Source organism: Hypomesus transpacificus, chromosome 19, assembly GCF_021917145.1.
Source record: "Hypomesus transpacificus isolate Combined female chromosome 19, fHypTra1, whole genome shotgun sequence".
Lineage (NCBI taxonomy): Eukaryota > Metazoa > Chordata > Actinopteri > Osmeriformes > Osmeridae > Hypomesus > Hypomesus transpacificus.
In genome coordinates, this window is record NC_061078.1 from 13,787,258 (window position 1) to 13,811,333 (window position 24,076).

Genomic DNA, 24,076 nt, shown 5'->3' on the forward strand with positions numbered 1-24,076 from the left:
CTGGAAGTTGTTTTTTGACAACAATTATTTTAAATAGATTTTAAAATGAACAATCATTTAAACCCTAATAGCCTAAGTTTCTAACTCATCTTTTTAGTGAGACATAACAAATAACAATAAACATTGATTTGATTGAACAAAAACCAACTGCTTCTGTAGGTGGGTTCAAAGACATTTGGCTTAGATTATCCTCAAGAATGTTTTGTGATTACTGAGTCGGTTTACTCTGTGATTCTGCCCCAGGCTGAGCCAGAACCAGAACACTGATAAAGAAGAGGAAGGCTTCTTTATCTCTGAGTCGAAGAGCGAAAAAGGGATCCCATGGCAGTCTTTACAAACTAAATCCACAGAGCCCAAAAAATCTTTTGGCAAATGGTTTGCTTGTTGCCATGACAATCCCTCGTGCAATAACACAAAAATGTAATAGTGGCAGAAGTGCATATCCCGTTGATCAAAGAACCAAGGCTGGATTTTAAATTTACAAGCTATTTCACAATATGGTAATTTCATTTTTAAATGTCATTGTGTTATGAAAGCCATGAAAACTGCTCTTCAGTCCAAACGCACAGAAGGTTCAGCTTCATGAATGACTTGGCTCTAAGTGCACATCCATTGATGGCCACATCTTAAAACAGTCTTTCTTCCTCTTCAGGTAGACCACAGAGGAAGAGCAGACATTCCAGGGTGATTAAAAACAGGCGCCAGGTATAATGGATACTTTTAGTGCTGCTGAATTAGAAGTGAGGCCATGGCTGATCCTTCTGAACTTGTGAGCTGGTTTCCTCTTGCTGAACTGAACTCCCTGACCTCGTGCCTTCATTGCCAAAACATCTTCTCTGACTCACATCCTTTCTTGAGCCTATTCAACATAGACACTGAGACTGGTAATGAACTGGCTGGTAATGAATACAGCGTTTAACGTTAATGTACTACTAATAATAATACTACTACAACTACTATTATGGTCACAGTATTCTTTAGTAATTAATCAGCTCATTTGAAATATAATGAAATAATGGACAATTAATGTTAAATACATTTTTTATTTCACAATTCTTGCAGATACAGAAATGCCATTTTATTGTGACAGGTTCCCTGTAAAGTCCTATGGCAAATTGTTGAATTCACACGACAATTGTGTTTAACCTGTTACAGTATGGCACTGAATGAACAGCATGGGAGGATAGTCCCCTCTGCTTGTGTTGGTCAAGAGAGCGCTCTCGGGTGGCAGCTTCTGGGTGGAGACAAGAGGGAGACTGTGGAGAGCAACACAGGGATACAGACGGAGCAGAGAAAGCTTCGCAAAACATTTCCTCTTTCAATAGGCGTTAGGGTGGGAGGAGCAAAGGCAAAACATCAAAGCACTTTCATGAGCATGCTGAAACTGGGTACAACATCCTATACAACTCTTTACTTAGAGGGAGAATGAAGAAAATAAATGATGCCATTGAAGGTGGAGGTTCTACACATTAGTAGTTAGGGAGTTCATTTGGAAGTGTAAACACAAAGATGTCATGGTTACAAATCTGAGCAGGTGTCATTTAGATTAACACACCACCACACTGTCATGATCATGCAGTTGATCACCTTCAGAAGGTCATGTCTCCTAACCAATCAGAAGACTCAGCTTCGGAAACTTGTAAACAAGCTTCAAGAGAATCAGGAATAGGAATGAGAGATGAAAGAAAGGACGTGTTAAAATCCAGGAAAAAGAAAGAACATCTATCTATTGAAAAGGCACAGATGGTTTGTAACTGTGAAGTAACCATTACATTGCAAATCAGGATTAAGTCATTTCCTCAGAAACATGAATGAGGAATGAAAATAAAAGGGCCAACATGGATCTTTTAGCTTAAAGATCATTACTACAAACTGTCTGACCTCGAAGGGATGTGTGTTGCAGATCAAACACTGGACATATTTAAACAGTCAAAATATTCCAGTTAAGGGAAGATTATTTACTCTCTAAAGTGCTTTAAAATTGGACTTGGTAAATGTTTCTAATTTAAATACAATGTAAACATGCAGCTGACTTTCAATCTTAGGTTTGTTGTACAAAGATGCAGTGACAGTATGATTACTTAACAAGGTTATCAACACAGGACAATTAGAGACAAGCACACAACAACACAGCACATCCAGAGTTATGAACAGAGTTATGCATCAAAAGTCCAAATCAATTCAGGCAATAAAAAGGTCCCAACATGCGTATGTTGTTAAAAAAGGATTCAACAACACCTACAATACTGTACATATGTTGGTTTGTCCCCAATGTATGTGATGAAGTCTTAGGAAGCCTATCTCCAATGTTCCCAATCCCAAATATTTTCAGTTGGATGAATTTAGCTTCTTTTACAGCTTCAAGACTAAACAGCAGATGGCAGCAGGGAATCAGATTGAAACAGTCCATGAGGATGACACACAAACACGCTAACACATCAAATAACACGTCGAATAAAACCATCACAACCACTGTTGATTAATAATGAAGTCTAGGGAAGAAAACTTTTACACTACAGTCATAGTATTATAAAAAAAGAAACGATGTTGAACCTGTGATCGTCATGATGTGACATGATGTGTCAGAAGGAAGTGAGCTGGGTGAAGCTGAGACCCAGATGAACGCAGTATACTGACACAGAACACATCCACACATCCTGACCCAGACTTGAGACTGGTCACAGCTACGTGGCTTTGCATCAGTAGGATACAGTAAGGCCTTTAGCATCAGTACAGGTCTAGACCTGTCACTACTGACTGGGACACACATGGTATGGAGAAAGCTAACCAAACGGTAACTCCAGTACAACATGTGTCAGGGCACAGGCCAACACAGCTCCATAAGGTAAAGTGCTTCAAGTCAGTCTTTTCAAAAACGTTGTTATTCGATCAATAAAATTAGACCTACGCTTCAGTTAAGCAATTGAACAACCGGCTTTATTCAGTCCAAGCCAGTTAATAAAACACTCAACTCTACAGCAATGTAGATGTTTTCAGCAGTGAGACCGACACCTGACTGATACTGACCACCCAGGGACCACATACAGTATATAACATCCCATGGAACGCACTTATCTTTTCTTTGGTAGGAGAAACACATGAACCGCCATGTACAACCCTCATAAGTCAGCTAATACTACCAAGGTGCATGTGCACGTAGTCAAACGTTAGCCCGCCATCACATGACAAGACAGGTTTAAACAGGACGAGCCGGTTAAAATGTTCAGCCAGGCCACAGACCTTATTGCACTCGGGTTAGGGGTTAAAGGTCAGGGGTTAGGCCATCCTTTGCGGACCAGCGTCTAGATGAGCCTTTGGCCCAGCTGTTCCTCCAGCCACAGCAGAACAGGCTGGAGGGTGAGAGCCCCAGGCCCGGGCCCGACCTCGGTATACATCTGCAGCAGCACCTCCTGCATGGAGAGCAGCAGGGGCAGACCCAGGGTCAGCAGCTCATACAGGAAGGCATAGTCCTGGGCATTGGCTCTCAGGTGCACCCCCAGGGCGTGGGCTGTACCATGCAGCCAGCGGGACAGGCGGCGGGGGGAGTCACACACAGCCCGGGTCACACTCAAAGGCCAGCTTAGGCTCTTCCTCAGGCGAGAGCGCAGGGTACCTGCTGATTGTCTCTGCGTGCTGTCAGTCATCTGAGGGGTCACGCCGTTGGAGGTTTGGGAAGTAGTGCCCTCCCTTACCGCCATTCCATTCTGACTCTGAACAGAAAGGAAGAGGGGGCGTTAATATATATAACAGGCATAACATTTCCTTCAGAAATACACGATAACAATGTTTATTGAATGTTAATGATTACCGAGTGTGAATTGAAAGTCCTTGGTTTAATAATTCCATTTTTGCGTTGAGTGAAATGTAGTTTGCAGTACAGCTTTCCTGGTGGAGCAAAATCAACAAGAGACACAGTTGAGTGACAAGTTAACTGACCAATGAACAGAGAGGGCTAAGGGACACAGACATACCCTGCTCAGAGTCAAAGGCATGGCCTCCCTGACGCAGGGCCGAGCCACAGGTGTCGCAGCGAAAGCATTCCCTGTGGAAATAGAGCCCCTCAGCAGAGATCCGCTCCACCACGTAAACGCGCCGCTCACAGACGTGACACTTGTCTCCAGACTGGGGGAACTCCCGCCGCAAGGAACCCTGGGAAAGTACAGCTGGAGGTCAGTGCAAGGTCAGGACAGTCAGAGAAGATAATGACAGAGCTCTTCTACCATCTAAACCTTTAGAGCGGTTTCATGGCTGAGACTACCCACTGTGGGGTGGGTGGTGCAATCACAGTCGACTGGAGTTTCGTATCAACCCAGTGATCAGATAGAATCTCTACACAAACAGTGACTTACTGTAACATCGCAAAACACTGTTGGGAAACATCCTCAGTGATTCAAGCCTGCCGGAGTCATGTCAGATAAAACTCCTGTGAGACTATCCAGTTCATCCCTCATGCTAGCTATCTGACGTGCTGCGTTATCCAATCCTGGGTTGTAAAAGTTCAATTTGGGGATATCATATAAACGCGCCCTGCCCAGGTAAAGACTTTTGTTTCAGGCTTTCACAGTCAGAGGGGCCCCCCCCACCCTTTACACCAGCCTGCTTACCGGTGATGTCAGGGGCGAGGAGGGAGGAGAGCAGGGGGGGGAGGACAGGGAGGCTTTGGGCCTGTGGTCGTTATCATAAAGACTGACAAGGGCCTCAGCTCTGGCTCCTATGGCCAGAGACACCTTCCCAACTGTCCGCTGCAGGATTCACCACAGAGGAAGAAACAGGGCGGAAGAGAAGGGAGACAGAGGACAGGCAAAAAGTTGAATGAGAATACAGACAGTGCCTCAGTGACAACAGGAAGAGGAATAAAGCAATTAAGAAGCCCTACTGTATCACTGTGCTTCAGATACTTAAATTCAACCTAATGTGCTCCCCTCATTTCACAACATGTAATCAATGATTGGGGGGGCAGCACTCTTGGCAAAGTTCTCTCATCAAAATAAGAGTCCCCATTCGAACACGTGGCCAGGCACAAGAGGAAAGCCTCTCGCTATGGCTGGTCAGAGGGCCAGTCTGGAGTCTCCAGATGGGGTTGTGAGGACGGTGGGAGGCCCTGCTTTGCAGCCAACCCCCTGTGGACAACAACCAGAGGACCAAACACCCCCAGACTGACAGGGAGAGGGACGCTGGCCTCAACTAAGCACAGGGGATAAGAAAGCATCAGCTAAACTGAATACATGACATCAGAGGGGCTAAAAACAAATCTCCCATGCTTCTAGCATGCCAGGTTATGTCTATATGTGTACTTTGTAATTAAGAGGGTAGTATTTGTTACGTTGGCAGGCATGTAGGGCAGTGGGTAGAATACCTGTTTGAGGGGATTAAAAACGGCCTCCTTCTTAGGCAGGAGCATGGCCGTGTATTGACTCTGGGAAACATATGTGGGGCCACTGCTATTGCACTGAAATAGCAACATCACTGCGATATTATTAACTCCACCACTGTAAGTCACATGCAATTATAGGCAAACTACAAAAAGATTAGATGGTAAAAAAACAACATCTAAAAGATGGCGAATTACCCTGTGATTACGTTTTAGAATGAGAGACGGGACATCATTAGGTTTCTCTGCATTTAGTAGAGAATGTTATATATATATTGCTCTGGTTTGTAAGCACACAAAAAGAAACACTCACCACAAGTGACTGATTCAAGGGTGCTCTCAGTGTTGCCTTCTTACTAAATTGCATATCGAGTCCCTGACATTTACTGGCCTGTGACTGTCCAGATAGCACAAGAGGTAGGAGAAAAGAGAAGAAAGGAGTCGAAAGTATGCACGTTACAGTTCCAGTCAAGTGACAGTCCAGTTCACTCAAGGCAGATGAAAAAAGGAAGGGAGCACTCAGCATGAACGTACAGAAGGTGAGATACTGTGGAAAGGGTTACCTGCTGTTCAAGCACAGCAGATGAGGGAGAGGGTGCGGGTGAGGACGAGGTGAGAGGAGGAGAGAAGGACAGACGGGTGAAGTCGGGTCTAAGACGTCGAGTGATTTTGGGAGAGGGGGGAGGAGGTGATGGTGGGATTGGAGCAGAGGGCTCGGCCTGTGCAGAACACATCCATCAGGAGCATGCAGGGACAGGAGGCGGACAAAGCACTTTAGGTATGAATAGTTAAAGAGAAAGAGGGGGATAAGATGAGGGCATGCATGATCAAGCTAACTGAAACCCCAACAGTGAATATGAAAGCAATTCGAATCTGCTACCCATACGGTATCCTACTTCTTTATTCAGACGGCACCCTAATGCACGGTGCACTTTCTGAGAATGGAAAATAGAGGGGAAAAAACACCCAGGCGTTTTTGTTCTGGAAATGTACAGTGTGATCCTGGAGTAGTGCTGGACACCTTGCATGATGACTGTTCCTCCTGTGAGCAGTAAAGCAGCCATCCACTCGCAGTGAGGAGTGAAAAAAACACCCTACCTTTCAACAGAGTGTCTGAATCGGAGCACGCACCCGGGGTAAGTGAATGACCGGGGCTGTCGTCAAATACAGTGTGTGTAGAATAGAGGGTGAAAGAGAGGTCTGATTCAGAGGGAATATAGCCAAATGTATTGGATCCAGGAGAAACCATTTCATTTAATTATTTCTGCTTGGACAACCAATTGCCTGATGTGTTTTAACAATGCGTGACACTGTTTAATAGGCTCTGTTGAAAGCTGTGACGTACTCTCCCCTTTATTGACTCCAGCAAATTGGGCCAAATATTTTTTTTAATACAATTCTGAACATTGTGTCCCAGCATAACCTGAAATCACCTGGACTGCATTGTGTTAGTCACAGCCTCTGGCTCAAAGATCAAAGGGCTAAAAACATTTCCTTAAAAGTCCTGGCTTGCACTTAGCTCCAACCATGACAGGTAGCCTACAAAATGCTTGCCTCATGCTTAGCGGGATGACGGATGGCGAATAACACCAAGCATAGAGCGAGAAATAAACCATGGACAGCTTTAGTTATGCCAAACAACGTGCAACACACACACACACACATTGTGTGAAGGAGGTGGGATGCAGGCAGGAGGGGGAGTCCAGATACCTCAGGCGTGGAGGTGGGGTCTCCAGAGACCATGGCCTTCAGATGGACAGCTTTCTCCTTCACACTCTTTTTAAGAAACTCTCTAGCATGCTGGGTCTGCGCTTTCTTCTGCATGGCATCGGGGGCGCCAAGACACAAGGAACAGACATCAGAATGATGCGCTGGATCCTCGGCTCTCCGAGCACACCCACGCAATCTCTGGCTATGACTGGGTCTGTACACGGCTCTCGTGATGAGGGAGATTATCAACCACAAAAGAGGGCTGTCATGTGCAGTACAAAGGAGTGGTGTTTTGTCCTGCTGTCCCACTGAGGCAGCGAATGAGATGTGTGGCGGAGAACAATGGTGGATCTATTGATATTACACTCATTTCACACCCCAGCAAAGATGACTACTCTCATTCAGGATTGTGTTTCTGGAGCGATACACTCAGACAGACACAAAGTCCTGGCACACAGCAAGGCCACAAGAGAAGCCCATTTGCTGGTCTGACCATCTGTGGCAACCCATTGGCTGGTTTGTGTCACCAAGGCAGCCCATTGGCTACTTGCAGGCTTTGTCTGCAGTTTGGAGGTGAGGAGAGGCTCTATAAGCCTGGCCTTGGCATCTGTCTTCTCTAAGAACTGGACCGGCCAATCAGCATCTCAGACTGTGCCAGGATCTAAGGCCATTGTGGTCTGGTTGGATAATTACTGGCTGACTGACTTCTCTAGTTGACTACACATCATCAAACTCTACAATGTATTATAATGGTAATTACATCAACATTGCCTTTTTTCACTTTATCCAATTCTGATCATGTGACAATTCTGAGTTTTGAAAGAGAGCAGAGCAACACAGCAGAGCAGAGGTCTGTAAAGGAGAGACAGGTGGAAGGAGAAGAGAAGAGAGCAGCTGTTCACCTGGGTGATCTGCTCCTCCACCTCCTGAAGGCGTTGGAGCATTCTAGACATGGCTAGCACTGCGGCGTGGCTGGAGGGAGAGTAGCCGGGATAGTCTGGACTCTCTAGTTCAGACTGGGACTGGGACTGGGACCTGGACTGGGACTTATCATCATTTTGGATCTTCCTGAGAGCATGTTTTGGGCTAGGGGGAGATTTGCATGGTGGTTGGAGCGGGCGTTGAGGCTGGAGCTGGGGTTGGGGTTGCGGCTTGGACAGAAGCTGGAACTGCAACTGAAGCTGGGCTTGGAGCTCGGGCTGGAGCTGGGGTTTGGGTGGAGGCCTGGGTGGTGGGGGCTTGGTTCGATGATGGGGTGGGAGCTTAACCAAGTTCACATATTGGACACAGGTTGCAGACGAACCCTGGAAACACACAGTGCATGTGAGCAATGCCGTGGTTCCCAGTTAACTCAGGGTGGAGCTTGATGAGAAAAACAACCAGCAATGAGAAGCTCCATTAGTTTAACATCTGGAGAGAATAGTTCTGTGATTTACACACAGTGTTCCACTTTTATCCCTTTAAGCTGCTTCTCAGAGAGGTGACATTACATTCTAAACCCAAAGGGGGTGATTAACACTCCAACTAAGTGATGATTGCTATGTGTGCATTTTGTGTATGTGTGTGTGTGTGTCTATGCCTGCTCTGGTCCTCTACCTGTCTTTTAATGGGAGGTGCAAGTGGGCCGGGCTGGGCAAGGTTGATGAAGCGTGGGGTTTCAGTCATGTCCAGAGAACGCGGCCGAGGGCTCCTCTCAGACCCCAACACACTCTCAGACTGATCGGTGTGTTAGTCCCAGCAGAAGACGAAAAGGGTGAACAGAGAAAGACAGCTCAAAGGGTGGAAAAGGAAAGGAAATGACAGACAAAGGTTACTCGTGACGAAGCATCGCAATGGGCTGACTTTGCATCAACAAGAGGAGCCCTGGGTACAGAACACAGCAAGGAAAAGGAAGAGACCCCAACCAGTCACACGTCAAGGTGACGGATCAAGTAAGGTAGGACACTGGCTCCTCCCCGTTCCCTCATCCAGCTCCAGAGAGGGCAGGGGCAGGTGAGGAGGTGGAGGGGGAGTCTCCTGGAGGTGCTGACCTGTCTGCGGAGGGTGCAGCTGGGGTTGCTCTCTTCGAACTTGGCCAGGAGCTGCGTGGCCATGGAGCGCACCTTGTTCTCCCTGGGCTCCCTGCCCTCCCCGCCTGAAGACCCACTCTGGCTGGAGAGGGTAACCTGCCAGGGGGCAGCGAGAGGGGAGGTTAGGTTCGTGAACATGATCAGTCAGCCATTTAGTCACGCAGAGAGGCGCTTCGTTGTGTTTCTCAGAAGCTTGGTGATTTGCTGGGACCCTACCTCTTCCAGGTAGCTGCCCACTTTCCGTCTCCTCTTGGTGGGATCAGTATCCTCCAGTTTCTTATCGTCCTGGGAGGAGTGCACAGGCCAAAGAAAGTGAATATTTCAGAGTATACTGAGAGTAAAATCATATTCAAATTGACGTCATGGAGGACAGCCCATTTCATGAAAGCTATGAAAAATCATGTTTCACTAGAAACACTTATCGTGTACTTCCAAAAGTTAAAGGTAACAGGTTTTTAACGGCATAGACAGACTGTGGGGATTGGAAGGGGTTACCTTGGGCACCCGTTTCCTTGGCAGGGTGAAGTTCAGGGCCTTGTTAAAACCTTGCACTGCCTTTGAAGGAAAGTCTTCTGTGTTTTCATCAGCCCCTCTAGAATCTGCAATAAAACACATGACCGCGTAAGGTTAGAATATTTTCCGCAGTGTTCAGCTATTATATCCCCAATAAAACCGATGGCCGGTGTGTTTTTACTTAACCTTGAACAGACATCTATTATTATTGTACAGGAAAAACCCAACGTATGGCCAGAGCATCTGTTTTTCTAGAGAATTGCTACTGATAAATAAATAACTCTTACGCAAGTCAGTAATCTCTCTTTCTAAAGACTTCACCTGTTGCTGGATGTCAAAGGATTACACACAACAAAACCAGTAATACAAAACCATAGTGATACATCATCGTTGTGCCATTTGACTACCAGACTGGCTGGTGGATGTCAGGTGACCTGTCTCCCAGTCCCAGTCATGTTGATGAAGCTAAGCTTCTATGTCAGGGGTCCCGAAACTACAGCCCGCTGGCCAAATACGGCCCGCCCACGCATTTGGACTGGCCATCTGAACAATGCCATTCTTTTTTTTTTAATACAAAATCCCACTGATAATTTTTGCATACATAAGTAAATGTTGTGATTTCAATAGCAATGAATATGAAAAAAGGTCATTATGATACCAATAATGCTCTTTCAATAGGCTGTATAACAATTGATATGTATGGATGTATGGTCCATAACAAAATAATAAACTAATCTAGCATAATAAATACATTTAAAATCATGATGAAATCTCCACAATAATACTGGTAGTTGATCCGGCCTGTGTAATGTTCTGTTACAGACCGACCCGGCCCCACACTAAAGAAAGGAAATGATCTGGCTCTCGCGGAAAAAAGTTTGGGGACCCCTGTTCCATGGCATGTGGCAAGTCTGAAAAGACATGGCGGTACCAAAGGTGTGAGATGCAGTAACCTGCTCAGCTGGGGAAGATGTGCATTCCTCTCATGCCAGACAGCATGACTGATAGGGTTGTGCAACACAGACCACGCTAACAGGAAGCCAGATGAAATCGTACACCCGACTCCTTTTCACTGGCTAAAGTGTCTTTAGGAAGACATAGATCTTTCCAGAGAAAGCTGAGGGTCACCCAAGAAACAAAGAAAGGAGAAAAGCACTGAGGATAGTTGCGTATGGAGATGAAATGGCCCGTAGCTATTGAAACACGATCCAGTGAGAAACGGAGGCGCCTACAGAAACACAGCCCACATAGTGGAGAGGTGGGGCTGGACGACAGTAAGAAAGTGTTTGTGGTCTGTGGAAGTCTGAGTGTTTGGACCTATATGCAGGGGGTGTGTGCAATGGGTTCTACCTGAGGCAGGTAGGGGCGTACCCCTGAACAACTCGTAGAACTTGGACAGGTAGAAGACCATGCTTGACTTGTCTATCTCCTGGCCACCAGCCAGCAGTTTTCCAGAAGTGAACGGCCGGACCCCAAACTCTCGCTCCGCAACGTCGAAGGCCAGCTGGAGATTCTCTGCCACGTCCTCCACGTTGAGAGAATCAAAGTCTCTGGTGAATATAAGGAGACATCAGTAGGAGTCAGACACAGCTTCTGGAAAAAGGCTATCAAATGAAAAAGTGTGATATGATAGGATGTTGTGGTTATGTTACAGGGAAACACAAGTGGTTACTAGGCACGGGCCTGTGGGAAGCTATGCAGTTATCAGCAAAGATTCCATTCACCAGTTCAAACCCAGCCCAGTTTTCACCACGGAGAGAGCCAAGACATCACACATGACAAAAATAACAAACTGCCCTAGATAAGGAGTCAGTGTGTAACGTCATAAAGGTTTACGTTGTCCAAACTCTCCCATCCACATTCTCGAGTGTTTCTATGAAAGGGTCATGTGTTTAAACTATTTGTGATGATGTGTGCTCTGCTTTGGCTTGTCTATCATTAGTAATAGAAACTGAGAAAAGACAGAGAGAAAGAGAAAGAAAGAGAGAAAGAGAGAGGTAAGGAAAGAAAGAAAAAGGTTCTGGAAAAGGGTCAAGAGTCATTCACAGGTAACTGCCTATATTTACTCTCAAGTCAGGCTGCAAGAAAGGGACTGGGGGCCTGTGCCGACAGGCCAGAAGAACATACACTGGCATGAGTAGGTCAGTGTCAGGAATCATTTTCGCTGTACCTAGTTACATTTTCTTGCTTTCAGTGTGATATAGTACTTTACAATGTGGGTGTGTGGTAGAACCATGGAAATATTTGTCTCATGCACAACAAGGATACCAATCACTAGAGTACATAGACATTTATGAGAAGACCTTTCTATTTATGTAAGTGTTACATTGCATAGTGAGACACAGAGCAGCAAGTGATTTATGAGGAGCCAACAGGCAAAGTTCTGGGGTCATTTGCCATGACTTGCAGAAGACATGTCAGACCTATTTAACAGTGTAGTTGCATGGCAACAACGTCTTACTGTACACGTACATGAGCTGTGGCCTGACCCTGTGGATGAGGGCACACAGGCTCAGGCCAGTCTTCCAGGAGGAGGTCAGGTCCGTCACCTCCACGTTCCGGTAGCCTTCTGTCTGTTTCTGACACCAAGTCAGCAGCCGGCCCGGCCTGATTTCTGACTCTGCAGAGGGAGACCAGGAAACGGACGATGTCAGAGCTCTCTCGAATGGAAACAAAGGGGAGGAAATCAAAGGATAAAAAAAAGTGGAGGTCTGTCAACTCAAGCCAGATGAACGGAGGGGATGAGTGCATGCGCTGTTCCAGGGACACCAGGTGACGTGAGTGAGAAGTTGAGGAGAAGACAGATAGGACGTAAGGGGGAGTAGAGGTAGTGGAATGCACACTCCGTCAGAGCATGTTGAGCCCATGTTTGGGTCACAGCAGCCACTGTTCTATAAAATGGTGTATACACTGCCTGCCAAAGATATGCCAAGATATATACATTCAAAACACGTCTAGAACTGCCGGTTCTTAAAGACAAGACACACAAGCTCAAATTACAGTATGAAATTCTCCACGGCTAATCTTCAACCTGACCCATACCTCGAACAGTCTCTTAAACAAAACCAAACAGACTGTGTTTGGTCTAGCATCTGAATACATCCTAAGTCATATCGCCTCTCTGTGTACTTAAAGTAGCAATGTTTTCCTTTCTGAGGCACAAGGACCCACATTCTCACAGAACATTCAGCCTCAGCCTGAAAATAATGAAGCTGGTCATTGAGTGCGAACTTAGGGTCACTCTCAAGACATGTATGTACACAAAGTCCAGTAGACTGTGGGAGGATATCTTTGTTACAGTATATGAGCCTGTCCACGGCCCACAGGGTCCCATCTGACAGCTCCAGCCTCACCAGGAGGCCACGTGTGAAAACAAACCACAGACGGTGACTTAGTCCCCGGACAGACATTAGCCCTGCGCCCCCTTCCCTGTGTCGGACACTTCTGTTAGTCAGGAGAGCGAGCAGTCTGGGAATAGAGTACTGTGGGCCTCTGGTGCTCTGTGGAAGACTGTCACCAGCAGCTAACACCAGCAAAGCCATTCAGTGAATAGCTTAATCCTCCTCGGCCTGACGGTTGAACGGCGGCTGAATGCGTGAGTAATGCAGTCACGTGGGCTCACGATAGCATCTAAGCTATCTGTCAGCATTGGTTTTGTGGTTTACCTCTCCTGGCCAGATTGACGGGCCGTCGAATCGTGGCTGCACGCTCCAGAGAACAGGACTTGAGCTCACCGTTGAGGTACAGGTGACGCACCTGCGAGACAACAGAAAGGCACATGAGAGGGGAAATACCACACTCTATTCTGTCTTTTGTCCGTGGGAAACCCGCAGAGCCATGCATCATCACAGTGTAGGTCAGTCAACTTGACAGGGAGGACAACAGACACTGCAAAACAGCAGTGTGTCTTCAGAGAAGACAGCGGTTACCTGGTGTGGCCTTACGCAGGAAGAGTTGAGGTTGGGGTAGCGAGTCCCGGGGTCTAAGGTGTACTGCTCAAAGTTCTTAGCGATGTTTTCTGGTGTCGTCTGTGGCAGCAACCGGTATAAACTCTCCCTGTCCACACCCAACATCATTGTACACATTGGGAATGGCAATACATATGACGTGTAAACGTGGTCGATTTGGTGCATGTTTATGTGTGTCTGTATGTTCCTGCTGACCTCTCTGCCAGGACTTCCAGAGGGGTCCTGCCCTGAGCCCAGCTCTTCACCATCCAGGCCGTGTCAAAGGCAGCCAGGAAGCCCCTCGCACAGCCCGTCCCCATTGGCCAGAAAGGCTGAACACACACAACGACATCACAATGAGCCAACACAATTCCAAAAAAGCTCACCAAAGGGAAATGATATTGATTTACAACCACATACAGTGTGTGCGTGTGTGTGTGCATGTGCGTTTGTTTGTGTCCTCACTTCCAGCAGGCTGTCTCCAACAAGAGTCACCAGGAGCTGATGCCCAAAGCGATCCCTGACCTGCGCGGCGTTCTCTGAGGCGTACATGCTGGTGAAGTCGAACATGGCCACGTCGGGCTGACCGCAGTGGTTCATAGCGTAGTCCAGCGTAGGCAGCTGGTAGTTGGTGCCAAAGTCTGCAGCCTCGCGGGCGTAACCCAACAGAGCTTCCTGGTTGACGTTCTCGCTGCTCAGCAGCATCTCTGTGTCGATGTAGTCCTGGAAGGGAGCACAAAGCCAGGGGAAATGTGCGAATAAATACACGTCCAAGTGTTTATCCAGAAGCCCCAGTCACGTTATTCTGCGACACGCACTCCTTTTCTTCAGACCGGAGATGGATTGTGCCGGACTGAATGGAGAGCCGGAGAGAGATCGGACAATGATACTGAAGGCCCATGAAGAATGGTTCAGCCACGTTCTAAAGTATGAGCTTTTTCGGCCCGGAATCTTTAGCGGCAACATTCGATAGCAGTGTGAAACTTTTCTGAATGAATTCATGGCTTCGCTCACGCAAATGCATGCCATTCTAAAGTGTGTGAAAGTGTGCAGAGTTGGAGTTGGAGAGGATTTATGAGCCAGTAAAATATGGTCTCTTTTGGGGATGTTTATAACACTTAACTTTCCTCATTGTGTTTGTGCTTGAGCCTAGAATCTGCAGCTGGCAGACCACCAGCTTAGATCTCTCTCCCTCTCCCTCTCTCCCTGTCCCCCTCCCTGTCTCTCTCCCAGTCACCCTCTTTCAACTTACATGAATGATGACTCCCTTGTCCAGGAGGCTCTGTTTTTTCGCCGTCATGACAAAGTAATGAGTGTTGTCCCTATAGTACACAATGTTCTCCAAGTCAACACCTGTAACAAAGGAGTCATTAAGTCCAATGCGGCCATGTGGAGGACAAGGTCAAAAAGACATTTTTGGTGTGCACTGTTGTTGTCGATGGCAGACATATTTGAGGGTTGTCTGTTCCTCCTCTAATCTAATTTAGCTGTGTGGTGTAAGATGTGCATATGTGTGTGTGTGTGTGTATGGAGGGGGGGGGGGGGGGGTGTATGGTCTAATGCCCACCTGTCTCCTCTTTAAGGTCATGGAAGAACTTCTGGTTGAAGATGAAAGCCACCCCACTGATCTCCTCTACCTTGGCTTCGGCTGTGGTATTTCTGTTGATAAAGTTGGCAGTGATGGCAATAGCCAGCTTACCCCGGAACTCTTTCCTTTTGAAGCCTGAGAGAGAGAGCGCAAGAACAAAAGATAAATGTTACTCTTCCAGGAGAGGAGCAGAGAGGAGAGACCTACTAATCCAGAGGAAATCTATCGCTCAGCCGTAATCATAGGACAGTTATTTTAGGATCAGGGCAGCTCGTAGCTGAGGTGAGCCTGTTTATATCACCAAGGAAACAAAAGCCCGTAGAGTGAGAGTGAGGGTCAGTGCTAAAATGTTATGATGCAATAAATATGTCTGCTGGGTTGATTCACTTTCACAACTTGATGTGTGAGAATACCCCTCCTGTCAGGTGTATTTGTGTGGCAAGTCTGCTTGTTTCCTGAGTTTGAAGTTTGGAGACTTTTGCTGCCAAGGGTTGCCATTTATTCATAGGCAAATGTTGAATAACACTCGAGGCCCATGATTCCTCAACATAAATACGTTTTTTTGCAGGTTCATCAAGTTTATCTCAATCCTCTAACTGACCCTAAAAAACCTTTGTGACGAGAGAGCTGCAAAATATTTAAAGCTTCATTCAATATACATTTTCTGGGTCATATCCAAGTGCAACCATAACTCAGCAAGCCCTAAAATAGACTCAAGCAAAGCCTCCAGGTTTCACAGCCAGCCTTGACACATCTGGACTCTCAATGCTGTTACACTCACAATTAGGGTTTTATGGAAACTCTGTCAGACATTTAAAATGACATAAATCTTGTCTTTGTGGAAAAGAATACGGTGATTTTTTACAGGTCTCTCTGTGGCGTCAAAGCCTCGAGCAAAGCACCATGAGCCTGATAAAGCCGTCCAATCCCAGGCCAGATCGCACACTATCCACATGTTCACAAGCTGACACAGTCCTGTGGAGGTGGAGGGGAGGGGGCTCCACCAAGACCCTGAGTGAGAAATGATTCCACCATGACTGCAGGGAAGACAGGAGGATGAATGAATGAATACTTTTGGCCTCTTTCTCTATTCCTATAAAATAATGCATGAGGCTGTGAGGCTGTGAGAGGTGCTTTTTAGGTGGAGACTGCATTTGAATGCACGCCAGCTTCTGTTCCATTACTGTCACATTCAAATTCACTTGGATATTAGCTCCTCCACCCGCCCTCGTACCCCTGTCCCTCCCCCCTGTCCCTCCCCCTGCCCCCCCCCCCCCCCCCCCCCCCCCCCCCCCCCCCCCCCCCCCCCCCCCCCCCTCTGTCAGGACACCAACTTGGCGCAAATGAAAAGCTGGTTGCACATCGGGATATATTTAACCCTCTTCCCAGTCGGGCCGTGATAGCCGTGCAAGGAAAAATAAAAATAAATGTTTCCTCCGTTTTTGGGATAATGCTAGTATGAGCTAAATGTCTTGTTGTTTAGAGACTGAAAATGCCCTTTTTAGGAATAAACATCTGAGTTGAATTGGGGAGGAGATGACAGGTACTTCAGAGAGTCCAACATCAACTGTTGAACTTCATCCAGATGACGACACCAGGCCCCAGCTCTGCTCCGGTCAACACTCCTTTATTTAGGTGCGGTGTTATGGTGATTTCATGTAGAACCTCCAAGGGAGTTCAATGACATCATGGGGTATCGCTTTACAGAGGCCAGCTTGATTTTTATGGCTTTGTAACATTCTTGAATGAGACAATGCATTTCAAATTAATGGTTCGCAGAGCCAAAAGGTGCAGCCAAGAACAATCAACGTTTGTCTCAGTTACTGCAGTCAAGCAGTTATCCAGACAAAAATGAATATGAGAATCTTGCCCTTGAGTTTATCTGACATAAGCCATAAAACAAAACATACTCTTTGAATAGCAAAGGGGTTTTGTAGTTTTACGACATACGGCACTGTATGCGCAGATGCACTTGGCGTGAAGCTAACTTTGGACAGAGGACATGTTTGTAAACTCAGACCCTGCTCCAGTCATTCTCTGACTGACTCCATCATCTGTCTGAGGTCATGACTTTGAAGTAGACCGCTGATACTGTGCAAAGAGACTGATGACAAGTGTTGGACTATTCACACCTTCCAGAGTATTCCTGCGGCCATCGGCCCCCACCACCACGTCAAAGTCAAAGTCAGCCACAGGATGATCAACTGGACGGATCTCTGCCCTCCATCCTGGCCCTGCAACAGAGAGGAAAGGAGAGGAGAGGAGAGGAGAGGAGAGGAGAGGAGAGGAGAGGGGAGGGGAGGGGAGGGGAGGGGAGGGGAGGGGAGGAGAGGAGAGGAGAGGAGAGGAGAGGAGAGGAGAGGGGAGGGGAGGGGAGGGGAGAGGAGAGGAGAGGAGAGGAGAGGAGAGGAGAGGAGAGGAGAGGAGAGGAGAGGAGAGGAGAGGAGAGGAGAGGAGAGGAGAGGAGAGGAGAGGAGAGGAGAGGAGAGGAGAGGAGAGGAGAGGCAGTCAGGACATGTCCATGTAAACATTTACAGCAGAGTTATCAGTATGTGAACAGGTTGACCCCAGAAGAGATAGAGAGAAAGGTAGGACAAGTAAACAGACACAATATTGACTCAGTTGCTGTTTTGGGTTGTTATTTTGGGGAGATAATGCTTCTGTGAACAGCACAGAGACACTGGGTATTGTTGACTAAAGTTTATACTGAAAAAAAAAATGTATTTACTTTAGGGCATTTCTGCTTATTTGGAAGGCGATGGTGCAGAGTGATAAGAAACATTAGTGAGAGACAGAGGGGAGAACATGCAGGAAGTTTCTCAGGCAGGATTCGAACTGGGATTATTTATTACTGGTGCGGTCATTCCACTCAGAGCCACTGTACTACATAGGATAACTGTTGAGGGACTGTTCAAGAGCTCAATGTGTTCATCATTTTCAACATGCAGTGGATTAAATGTGTGTGTCTGAAGTGACGTGCAGATAGACACATACTATCAGCCTAACTGAGAGTCTACCGTGCAGTGTCACCATGTGAAAAACGTGTCAAGGACACAGTGAGCCATCACAAGCCCAGAGAGAGGAGCAAATTCCCTTTCCAAATTTAGGTTTGTCTCGTTTTTTTATCAGTGCACTGACGTTGTATTTGAAGAGCGCGACCACATGGGTCGACTCCTGAACTTTACGCGTGGGAGTCCAATCAGCCAAGCCCCAGGGAAAGAAGGGTCAAGTGGAGAGGCACTTCAGATAGGAAGTGTTTGAGCCGGGCACCACATCTCCACACCAGCACTACAGAGCACTCGCATCTTGAAGCATGGCTGCAATGTCTTCCTTTCGCAGGAAACATTTCTAATCACGCCAACAAATCAGCTCCTTATTACCCTCTACACCCACAATTTGGATCCAACTCTTAACCAAAGCCAGCAGGCTTATTTGCTCATTAAACAGTGCTAAGGAGCCATAACATACATGTAGCCTTAGCATTGGGGAAGGGTAACTAAACATTTACAGCTGAATACAGACAGTGAAGCCGTTCAGATAAGCCTATTATTTCCATGGAAATCCAAATAAGAAATGAATTACTTAATTGCCAACCCTTCCCAGTTGTTTTTAACTCCGCTTGTCAAGTCTAGTCGGTAAACGGCCCTGCGGTGCAAGGGGGAGCTACTGTAGGATCTGTTTGAACGGGTTCTCTTTCCCCCCAGCCTCTCTAAGTGGCCCTGAGGCCTGACATGAGACAGATGACAGGGTTGTGGTGTGGGAGGAGGAGGTCCGGGGCTGCTCGGATCGTCTCGGCAGCCATATAACTGCCAAGCTGAGTGCTTCAGAAGCGGGGCCCCCAAGACCGTCAGGTGCACTGCTGAGGTTTTCCAAACACATTCCATTGCATCCCCCGGTATTGCCTAAAGTTAAGCCGCTGAATTCACGGTGTGTTGGAGGTACCTCCATCCAGGACGGGGGGTTTGGCGAGTGGGTCGTGGGTACCTGCGTTCTCCTGGTCTTCGGGAGGCTCCAGCAGTTTGACAAACTCCACATTGACATGGAACTCCACAGCTACAAGCAGGGCAATCTTCAGCAGCATGAGCTGGAGCTGACGAATACCTGAGAAACACACAAACACACGCACACACACAGGTGAAGAGATAGATAATCACTGGTTTTCAGAGCACAAATATGTCAGACACACACAGAGACATTACCGCATTCAAAAATATTCTGACACGTACACCTGGCCTTTGGTCTGACATAAACACTCTAGAGCCGTGGCATGATTTTTAGCGGCAGCTAAAGCTGTAAGCTTTTAGAGGCAGCACTTGGCCGCGCTGCAGCTTTGTGTCCCAGCCGCGGGGAGCAGGTGACAGAGTCAGTCATGCTACCTCACAACCTTGACATTATAGACACACCACAATCACCTCCGCCGGCAAAGGGTAGCTAAGGGAGGGAGTTATAAGCAACAGCACACATGCTAGTCTTATTTGCCAGGAGAAATAAATAATAATAAAAAATAAATATTCAACGTAGGCGTATTGATGAATGGGGAACAATGTCAAAGTACATGATATGAGACGAGCACAACATACACAGCACAGCTCATATCATGGGATCCATGCAGATTGTTACCCCTAGATCTACAGTGTGGTGCGGTCAGTATGGTCAGTACTCACTGATGTGGTCTATGGCCCCTGCACAGAACTTGCCGTAGAACTTCTTGGCCCCGAGGCCGCGGAGGTCATGGATGGTGTAGGGCCACAGGTGGAGAACGTTGTTCCTGGAGAACGTGTCCCTTTTCTCGATGACCACCACCTTGGCCCCCAGCAGGGCCAGCTCGATGGCCGTCCTCAGGCCACAGGGGCCCCCCCCGATGATGAGGCACTGTGACAGAGAGAGAGTCACGGAGAGAGTTGTCGAGTCCATGGGATAACACGGTAGTCATGATGATACGCTGACAACTTATATAGCTGTCACATATTTGGATAGGACTCTTCACTCAAATATCATATATTAGGAAAGAGCATTGCAACATGTACCTATAAAACAAGAACTGATTTGTTAGCACAATAGTATGACACATTTTATATATATTTATGTGTATGATTATACAATAATCATAAATCACAGTCAAGGTAGATGCATTCCTGGGTGGATACTTCACATGGTTATTAAAGCAGATGACATGAGTGGATCGGTCCTAGTTTGTTTACTCTGCGTCCCGGGGTAAACAGACAGGGTGCCTAGGACGGATGTTTATGGCCACGGTATGTTGCCTCACTGTTACTCAACCCATTTTGCTGCAAAAACGTGTGCCAGACCCTCAATCTTAAATCATAATTACAGCCTTGTCATATCAAAGCCATGACTCACACATCTCGCTCACTCAAAAATGCATGAAGTCAGTTTTTTGGGTTACAGGATCCGTCTGAGAATGTGTGGTGAGAGCATGACTTCATCCAGCCCTCTGGAGAAGATGAAAAGATATTTCTGCGTGTGTGCATGTATGTGTGAGTGTGTGTGTGTGTGTGTAGAGATGAATCATTCAGCAGGGGGACCATCTCCTCACCACACTACGCCTGAGTCAGACTGGGGCTCTTGCTTTGTCAAACGAGGTGGGCGGCTTCCTGTTTCCATAACTTCACCGTCCAGATCCTGGGGGACTCATCTGGCTCCGTTCAGCTATTCCAGACCCTGCTGGCCCAGTCTGACCTCTGTCTCCTGCCTTTCAGTTCCTCTCCTGCCTAACGCTCCTGTCCCTTTCCCTGTCTATCCCCTTCAACCCTTCCAGTCCTCTTGACCAATGGTAAAGGGGCACCGCTGGTTTGTCGGCCCGGCAACGTATTTGAACAGCGGGACGGACTTCCTGTCCCCCTGTGTGTCAGCGTGAAGAGCCACAGGAACTCCCAGGAGGTGTCATTCACATCTATGTTGTGGCACAATCTGGTTTCAGCCCCTGCCTCTGCTTCGTGGCATTATCATGTTTGTGTAGCTTTATGCTGACTGGGGTGCTCTCTCTCTCTATTCCCCCCTCTCTCCCTGCCTCTCTTCGTCTCTCTCTCCCTTTCTAGGGCTCAGTTCGTAGAGCCATCTCCGTTGGTGCTGTTTACAGAGCAGCCCGTGCCAACAGCCAAGCTCCTACATCTCACCATAAAAGGCCCTTTGCTCCCCACAATGAAAATAAAAACTGGGCTTCGGGTCAATCTGTTTTCCCACTCTGCATGTGTGATTAGCCTGCGGGCAGCATGTCATCATCGGAGAGGGGAACATGGTGTTTAAAGGCTGAGGCTGGGGGGAGGGGGGAGGGGGTGAGGTCTGAGGTATTCAGCTCTCAGGTGTTGGCTCAGCCCAGGTGGAGCCAGCTCTGTCCGGACAGGCCTGGCCCGCTTCTTTTCATCATGCAGGCTGATGAATGTGGACGAGCTCTTCAGTGTGAGCAGACAGACAGGCGGGCAGGCGGACAGGAGAGCGGGACGTGCCAGGTGTGCTGAGCCGCTCTGCTGTCTGTCTGGACGAGCCAGTGAAGGTGGAGTTGTGTGTGTGTGTGTGTGTGTGCGGGGGGGGGAGAAAGAATAAACAAGGCCTTGTTTCAAAGGCAGAATAACATGAGCTGTATTTATTCAGATGTATCCCCAACCACACAAGTCCCACAAAGGGAGGTGTTATCAAACCTGACGGGGATAATCAGAGCCTGTCACCGAGTTTATGTTTGGGTCGGTTTCTATGGTGATGTCCGGGCCGGTGCATGTTTCTCTGCTCTGCGGTGTTATCATAGACAGGAGGTCTTCCTGAGGGCTCCCTCCAGCTACGCTGAGTCAGGACAAACCTACTTCCTGTCCGTTTCCCACCTGTGACCTCACCCTTGGCAAGCCATGGAGCCGCTCCACCCCACCCCGACCGCCCCCCCTCTCCACCTTACACCTCTGTTTTATGATTGGCTGCAACGGGGCCGTGCTCAGCTGTCAGTCAAGTGCCTGTAGTGAGGACAGACAGCCAAGTCAAACACGTTTAGAAAGGTGATAAGAGAGCACGGCCTGTTTGCACTCAGTCTGTACCAGCACATCCACCTGACGACCATGGGACACTGCAACAACATTCCGTGCCACGCATGGACTGCTTGAAATAACATGATAAAAGTCTAACCGAAAGGAAGAACATTTAGTGAACCTATCTGTTTCTTTTTTCACCTCAGTCAGAATTGATGCCCAGTTGATGTGGCCTTTGTGAGCTCAGCGCTAGCAGCTTACTCACCGCCGTTGGGTTTGAGTGACAGGAACCCCCTCCATCACAGGGCTGAGTGGAGCTCAGGGTGAACACATGCTGATCCCGGCCTCGCCGGACTTAAACAAACAGAGCGTGTGGAGCCGCCGGGCCCGTAGACACGATGTGACGGCTCACTAAGCTGGGCCTGGCCAGCGACCGGCCGGAGCTCACCCTGTCGAGGGTCACACCGTCAGACTTAAGGTACTCAATCAAGTGAGGAGGACCACCGAGGGAGCCACAGCACAAACCTGGCAACCCTGGCAGTCAGGCATGTGGGTCTGCACGGGAATTAGACCAGGAGAAATGCAGCCGTGGTCCCGTCTGGTAGGAAGCAGACCAAGCAGAATCTGCTGGGCTGAGTGTCTGGAGAGGCACTCTGGAGCACAGCCTGTATAGGGAGGACTGGGTGCTCATTGGAGGGGTGATTTTCCACAGCATCAAAGCATATCACGAAGGCAAAATCGGTCCATCTGTCAGGATGTCACAGTTGTCCACAGAGGATACAAAGCATGGAAATCTTCGTGACACTTCAATTAGGGGGCATTTAGGGTGAGATTTACAACGGTGGAGAGGACAGGCTGGTACACAGGAGAGCTCATCTGGGAGGTGAAGAAACGATCCCAGTCAGGAAGTCAGGATTTTTGAATGCAAACCCACGCCTGGTGGGACTTGACCGCTTTCTTTTTCGATCGCTCGAGGTCTTGGGATCGATGAGAAAGAGAATAACATGCTGAACGATGACACAGTGAAAGAAACCTGTCCATGTGGCTCGTGCATGATGTATGTGTCAACGTTAGGAGTCCTTCAGTTTACATAAGCGGAGGGAAATGAGATTTAACACCTATGACTACACGCGTCTCATGAATGCTAAACTATTCCAAACGTTACGCACCTTCAGGAGAACTGTCACAGTTGGTGAGAGTGCTCTATTGGTCATCTGATGAAGTCATAATCCTAATGTGATTTCATGATCCGTGTGGGGTCCCACACACACACACACACACACACGCACGCACAAACACACTCGCACACACACGCACGTACAGTGGAACGAGTGTGTTGTGTTTTGCCGAGGTGAACGTCCTCTCCAACAAGGGTCAGGATCTCTCTCACAGGACTGTTGATCCAAATAGTTTCCATAAAATCTGGCATTGGTCAACGACAACGCCCTGGAAAACTGTCGACCTCTTGACAACCTCTCTCCTCAGTCTAAGTCTCGACTCTCACCAGACAAGAGCTAACGTAAATGATACCGGGGAAATGATACTAATAGTATCATTAGCTTGTTATAATCTCAGTTACAAGCCACTGTCCCACAACAATAGTATTGAGTGGCAGTCATTGGGCTCTGGCACATACAGTATGCGCAGTACTGTATATACACTCACACATTCTGTGTGGTGAATCTGGGTTTTGTTCATGTCAAGTAATGAAAAATTGGACCCTGTTTTGTTCCTTATTAAAGCCATATAAAAAGTATGTCATTGGCATTACAGCCAGCTGTATGAGGTCATAAAACATGGATGACTTCATATCCTCCACAGATTACCGTTCCAGCAGGCATTTTAAGGCTCTGTGCAAAGAGTGATGTCACATCTTTCACTGTGAACGTTCACCAAACAGAAAA

The 24,076-nt window shown here is 47.6% G+C and overlaps 1 protein-coding gene across 12 annotated transcripts in view; it reads right to left on the bottom strand.

Moving 5' to 3' along the window:
• Positions 1–1,034: 1,034 nt before the first annotated feature.
• Positions 1,035–24,076, bottom strand: part of mical2a (microtubule associated monooxygenase, calponin and LIM domain containing 2a) — a 34,190-nt gene continuing 11,148 nt past the window's right edge. The window contains exons 3-28 of one of the 12 annotated variants that reach the window (XM_047041582.1): positions 19,863–20,070; positions 19,183–19,299; positions 17,331–17,432; positions 15,178–15,333; positions 14,863–14,963; positions 14,076–14,333; positions 13,827–13,942; positions 13,593–13,719; positions 13,329–13,419; positions 12,136–12,283; positions 11,014–11,213; positions 9,646–9,749; positions 9,367–9,435; positions 9,112–9,246; positions 8,678–8,797; positions 7,984–8,385; positions 7,082–7,189; positions 5,935–6,090; positions 5,685–5,768; positions 5,357–5,449; positions 4,605–4,742; positions 3,972–4,149; positions 3,809–3,885; positions 3,614–3,710; positions 1,588–1,648; positions 1,035–1,234 (exon numbers count right to left, since the gene is read on the bottom strand). In XM_047041582.1, the coding sequence (XP_046897538.1) occupies positions 1,590–1,648; positions 3,614–3,710; positions 3,809–3,885; positions 3,972–4,149; positions 4,605–4,742; positions 5,357–5,449; positions 5,685–5,768; positions 5,935–6,090; positions 7,082–7,189; positions 7,984–8,385; positions 8,678–8,797; positions 9,112–9,246; positions 9,367–9,435; positions 9,646–9,749; positions 11,014–11,213; positions 12,136–12,283; positions 13,329–13,419; positions 13,593–13,719; positions 13,827–13,942; positions 14,076–14,333; positions 14,863–14,963; positions 15,178–15,333; positions 17,331–17,432; positions 19,183–19,299; positions 19,863–20,070 (3,444 nt within the window). In that variant the 3' untranslated portion in view covers positions 1,035–1,234; positions 1,588–1,589. Of the gene's footprint in view, positions 3,711–3,808; positions 3,886–3,971; positions 4,150–4,604; positions 4,743–5,356; positions 5,450–5,684; positions 5,769–5,934; positions 6,091–7,081; positions 7,190–7,983; positions 8,444–8,677; positions 8,798–9,111; positions 9,247–9,366; positions 9,436–9,645; positions 9,750–11,013; positions 11,214–12,135; positions 12,284–13,328; positions 13,420–13,592; positions 13,720–13,826; positions 13,943–14,075; positions 14,334–14,862; positions 14,964–15,177; positions 15,334–17,330; positions 17,433–19,182; positions 19,300–19,862; positions 20,071–24,076 lie in introns of those variants that run through there. The other 11 variants (XR_006957667.1, XM_047041583.1, XM_047041584.1 and 8 more) reach the window with 11 other exon arrangements.